Raw genomic sequence first — 6000 nt, 5'->3', positions numbered from 1 at the left:
AAGCTTTCGTGGGTGAATGCCCACTTCGTCGGATGCATCTGACGAAGTGGGCATTCACCCACGAAAGCTTATGCTCCAATACATCTGTTAGTCTTAAAGGTGCCACAGGACTCTCTGTTGCTATCAACAAGTGCTATCTGTGGATTTATAACCCAATGTCTCTATATCAATTATCAATCCCATAAGACTCCCAGGTGTCCTTTTCACCTATTCTACCTTACCAAAACATGTAATATCATGGCATACAGGTATTTTATCATCTGTGATATAGAGCAGTGGTGGGCAACCTGCGGCCCGTGAGGGTAATCCACTGGTGGGTGGCAAGACAGCTTGTCTACATTGGCCGGGAACGGCGAACCACGGCCACTGGACTCCCAGTGGCCGCGTTTCGCCGTTCCCGGCCAATGTAGACAAACTGTCTTGTGGCCCACCAGCAGATTACTCTCACGGGCTGCGTGCAGCCCGCGGATCGCAGGTTGCCCACCACTGATATAAAGAGTCTACCTTGTTTTCAGAATCTCAGCACACAAGCACACACACACACAGAAGCTAACACCTCCCAATCCCACTCTCCACAATACTATGCTCCACAAGTCATCTAATAAAACCAGAGATCACAGGCAACACTCAGAAGCATATAAATTGCCTCTGGTCCATGGGACATGAAGTCCTTGGCATAGCCAATGAGATATGTACAAAGCTCAGCCACAGAATTTTCTTGTTTTGGTTTGTTTAGACTAAACTGCTTTTGTATTCAATCTTCACTGAAAAAACTGAAATCTTTCATTACCACGATCACTCCACCGTTCCTTTGGCCATAGTGTAAGAGACACTGACACAATCAAATACTTTGTTATTCATTATTCCGATACACAGAAAGGGGAACAAATCTACTACTGAAATACATGTTGTTTTTTTGGATCCTTAGAGAGTGAAAAGAGAAGCCTCAACCTCCTCTTCCTTTATACTATCTGATCATTTTGCTTCAGTTTCCATACATAATATAACCAGTGACAGTATGATAAAAAGTAGTACTCACTCTTGAAGGTACTCAGTGGCTCACTTTCAAGTAATAGAAAGAGCAAAAAAGCTTAAGTTCCTTCTTTTGAATGGAAGCTGCACTGAGAGCAATCTAGAAAAACAGAGGATGCCCTGATCCCAGTTTTTCTAGCTGGATATTGAAGTATAATGGTGGTTGGTTGATCCAATCCAAACCCTAATCTCTACTTACCCTTTAAACTGCAAGAGCAGCTAACTAATCCAAAAGTAGTCATCCTGGGTCATCCGCAAAAGCACCCTTAATTAATATTACTCATTGCTAGTCCCTGGAAATACTTCAGGCATATATTGTGGAATTTAGGCTCTCCACATAGAATTTTGTATTTTTACTATCTTTTGCAAAATTTAGGTCTTATTTTAAGCTGAATTACATTTCTAACCTTTCTAGTTACAAGGATATCCTTCCAACTAGGAAGGCAATAGTGCAAGTTTCAAAGGCCATAATCAGACAAACTGAAACAGCTCTTGAATCTGACCGATTCAACCCTAAAGAGAAAGGTTTAAGTGTCAACACTATTAACAGTTTTATTGATCATTTTAGCAGAGACTTCGAACTAATGTTGAGTCTTACAATAGGATTTTTTTTGCAAACACTTACCATTGCTGCTATGACCAGTTCAGTCCCAGAGGTGGTGGTAGCAGCAAGAACACCAGCATAAATTACATGGCAAAAAAACCCAAAACCAAAAAAACCACAACTCTGTTATCCCAGATTTAATGCTATCCAACAAAAGCTTGTGCTCTTCCAGAACATCAAGTTTGGTAAAACTCAAACTTGTGAAAAACAGGGTTAGGGTACACACGCACACAACCTTAACTCTGCCCCCTGGAGCTAGAAATAGCCATCTGCATGAACCCCAGCTGCATTCACTCTGTAGGTATAGCCATATTGAATGGTGAAGGAATTAGTTGGCACAGCGTGGAAGAGTAGTGATTGTGATATGAAGTTATCAATGGGGGGGAGGGGGCATGACATTTTGAGGGTATATGTGATCCCTCTCCCCAAATCCTGTGTGAGAGATCAAAGGAAAGAGGTGTATATGTACCTTCAGAAATCCAGTATGTCTCATTTCAGCACTGATTTGTGTCACTAATGATGCACTGTAGTCCCCTTGGGGATTGTCAGCAATTAGGCGAGAGATGAGTGTAGTTTGTGGGATGAATGAAGGGTAAGTGAAAGTAGAGTGTTTGATGGATTTGTGTGCACAAGGAGTAAAAGGGGTTGAAGAAGTTGTAAAATCTAGTAGATGTGGTGTTCTTTCTGTGGAGTTGGCTAAGTACAAGAGCATAGGAAACTCCTGTTCTGTACAGAGCAAAGGCAGACCATGTGTGCGCGTGTTATGGACTTACTGGAAAATGGCTCAAAGACGACAGAGTTAAGACTGCATGGGCCAGTGCCTTAACTCTGTATTTCCTGGTTTTCACTAGTTTGACTTTTGCTGAACTCGACGCTATGGAAGGGCACGAGCTAGACACAGATATCCTGACCTCTGGGTTAACTAAAGTTTTTTCCCATTTAATTGCCCAGTGTTTTTAACAGCATGAGAAATATTGTTGGTAGAAGTTAGCAGTCATTTAGGCAGCTATAATTACCACACAGGTGTGCAGTTAATGACCGATTAATTACCCATGGACCAGTAATGATAATATACCTAACTCTTAGATACGCTATCCCTAGATCGCAAGGAGGTAAACATTATTCACTTTGTAGTGATGGGGAAACTGAGGCACAGAAAGGTGAAGTGAGTTGGCCAAAGTCACCCAAGCAGGCCAGTGACAAAACAAATAGAGCGCCCACGTTTTCTGAGTCACAGCGCACTGTTCTCCCTATTGCCATGTGATTCTTAAGTGTTGTGTCCCTCTTACTCCAGCATACTTTCTTGCAGCAGAATGGGAATAATGGTCATGCTATGAAATGTTTGGAGTGTGTGGTTCCTAACAGAGCCAATGAGAGAAATCTCAGATACGGTCTGTTTCCCAAGAACTTTGTAATTTTATTAAATGGTAGCTACAGTAACTTTAAGCATGTGAGAAAAGATTGGTGTCTCCCCCACCCCTACTATTCCCTGAAACATACAGTTAGAGCCCTGCAAATCTGAAGATTCCTGCTTTGTATCTGTGGATATTCGCATACATCCCAGTCTACCTGCAACTTACCCCCATATTCTTTTCCCAGTGTCCCCCACCTGAACTCCCACCCAACCCCATTTATCCCTCCCCCCATGATCCAGCCCCAAACCTCTCTCACCCTATTCTTCCCACTTCTCCATCCCCCAAAATGATCCCCTCCCCATCAGCAAGCATTCACGTCTTTTTAAATGGGGGGGGGAAAATGCATTCCCCCAAAATAAAAAAAAAATCCAACAAACATTTTAACATTTTAGACGTTTTGTGCCTTACAACATTTTCCAGACATCTGCCCATGTTGGGACTCAAACTGACACTGGCAAGTTAGTAAAGTTCAAAGGCTTACTGCTTATCCCCTTGAGTTATCTATCTGCTGTGAAAGTTTTAAGGCAACAAACCCTGTTGGCTTCTCTGTCTGCACATACTCAGTGTAGTCCATTTGGCACATGGGCCTTAAGAGTGCTTGACAGCATGCTTAAAAAGGAACCAAACTCTTTGGCTACTAACATTGAAATCTGACTTCCCAAAGTCAGAGGGCTAGTGGATGCCATGCACTTTGTTGGCATAACACTCAAGTGTTTGAGACCCTGACGTGATGATCTCAGCCCTGGTTTGAGCTCTGTAAAAGGGGACATTCAAACATTTGTGCCATTTTTTCTAATTTATTATGGTATTCTATGCACAGTCAAACTTACTGTTTTAGTTCTTCTTTGAAGAGTTCTAAATTGCTCTTTTTCTTTTCTTTCTCCCCCTTCTTCAAAGGCTAAAATAAAGGATACATCAGCCAATATTTCAGAAGAACATACAATGAATGGTTTGTCAAAGAAATGTTTGTGTGACCTGTATTTTAGATCATTTCCAATCCATATTATCTTTGGTCTACAGGTTTCCTAATGACTGAATCACAGACAAAAATCCACCTTTAAAAACATTAAGGCTGAGCCCTCTGAACACAAAGTCAGGAAACACAAAAGTTAAAGTTGAATGTAAACCTTAACTCTGTCTTCGTGCTTATACATTACAATGAAACCTTTGTGTTCTCATGCTCAAACATTATCTTTACAACTTAAGATACATATTTAACATCTTGTAATTCTCTGTCAGTCTTAACACTTATTTTATCACAAAAGTTAACTACATCCTTAATGACTAAGGGCAAGTCTTCTCTACAGTGCTACATTGGCAGTAACATTTTTACAGCAACGTGACAGTGAAGGGCTCAGTGGGAGGAGTAAGATGCACTCAAGAAGTGCAACTAAGTAGCTCTTTTTTGTAACTGAAAATCTTTGCACACCCTAATATCTTCTATGTTGTCCATTAGTATCCAACTCTATCATCTAAATCCACAGCATATTGTTTTATGTTTGGGGTGGGTTCGCATTAATATCACTTGTTACTTTCCCACACTAGCACACAATGCTATAGATGCTTCACACATATCTAAAGATTGTAGAAAGAATTCTATTTAGGAAACATGATTAAGTAAAGACTATCATAATGGATTGACACAGGAACAGCATTAAGTCTGCAGGTTAAACCTTAACTTGCACATTTTCTGACTTGAGTGTTCAGTTGCACAGTCAATGTGCCCCTAACAGTTTTTGTATTTTTTTCCAGTTTTTTTTTTTAAAACAAAACAAAATCAAACTAACAATATACAGTACATGCAAACTGACAGAAAAGAGAGAAAAATGAAAGAGAAAGTAAGCGCTTCATCTTAGAAGACTTGCAAGTCGTGCAGACTATTGGTCATAACTCAAAGAACTGAAGGGATTTTGCTTACGCTTCAAAAAAAAATTCACCTTGAGACAGAGACCAAGCATGGAAAATGTAGATCAGTCCAAAAGGTAAAAAGTTTCTTAAAGTTACACGCATCTGAAAACAGATGGTTAAAATGAAAACTGTTTTGAAACCTTCAGAATAGCTGGTGCTACCAACTATATATACACTTCAATAGCGATTGGGAACATTCTTTTAATATTCACCAAATACTAATTCATGATGAAGTTATCTTGATTAAAAAGAATACTAGAGCATGTACAATATTTCTTTTGCACGAAATCAAGACAGAGAGCCAAGGATACCAGTCTGCATACAGGGCTAGTAGACCTTTGCATTCTAATCTCTGCAATGACTTACTATACGGTTTGGGCAAATCGCTTAATGTCCAAATCTTGGTTCCTCTGATATGAAAAATGGGGATAAAACTATTCTACTTAGTTAATGTGTATAAGTGCTTTGAAGAGGGATTAAACAGGAAGAAAATATTTTGAGAAGAATAACTTACAGGCTTTTTGGTTTCTATCATTAGAAGGGATGGAGGCTTCTCATTAGAGGATGGCTGATTTGGCTGATTTTTTTGATCTGCAAATCGTGCTGAAGGTTTGTAGATTTTACCTCGTTTTTCATCTGTTTCATGTTCATCTGGATTTTAAAAAGGAACTCAGTTAACAGTTACTACATAAAAAAAACCTGATTTCGCTCATTATTATTTATTTCTGAAATTCTGTCTCCAACACAGAATCTAAAAAATTAGTTATTTATAAATCAAAATGAAATGCTGTAATAGTATCACACTCTGCAATTGTAATACTCAGGAAAGGCATGTGTAAAGTGTAGTTGGTTAAAAAAAAAAGAACACTTTCCTTTTAATATAAAAAAGTGATAATTTCACTAACATGCTAATGATTTATATAAACATCTCCTAAAAGCATAAAGAAAATTTTTGGCAAGCAATGTACTTCATTAAACACAAAATAAAATTCAAACCTAACCTTTTTCTTTGTAATTAACCAGAAGTTGTTGGGGATAAAA

The 6000-nt window shown here is 39.1% G+C and overlaps 1 protein-coding gene across 4 annotated transcripts in view; it reads right to left on the bottom strand.

The window, feature by feature from the left end:
- Nucleotides 1-6000, bottom strand: part of U2SURP (U2 snRNP associated SURP domain containing) — a 65539-nt gene that overhangs the window by 34721 nt on the left and 24818 nt on the right. For all 4 annotated transcript variants that reach the window (XM_024214829.2, XM_024214831.2, XM_024214832.2 and 1 more), the window contains exons 5-6: nucleotides 5474-5610; nucleotides 3882-3949 (exon numbers count right to left, since the gene is read on the bottom strand). In XM_024214829.2, coding sequence (XP_024070597.1) covers nucleotides 3882-3949; nucleotides 5474-5610 — 205 coding nt within the window. The remainder of the gene's footprint in view (nucleotides 1-3881; nucleotides 3950-5473; nucleotides 5611-6000) is intronic.

The sequence above is a fragment of the Terrapene carolina genome, unplaced genomic scaffold, assembly GCF_002925995.2.
Source record: "Terrapene carolina triunguis isolate 2854851 unplaced genomic scaffold, T_m_triunguis-2.0 Scaffold88, whole genome shotgun sequence".
Lineage (NCBI taxonomy): Eukaryota > Metazoa > Chordata > Testudines > Emydidae > Terrapene > Terrapene triunguis.
The sequence above is the reverse complement of the archived record's forward strand: the minus strand, read 5'-3'. Positions and strand labels throughout refer to the sequence as shown.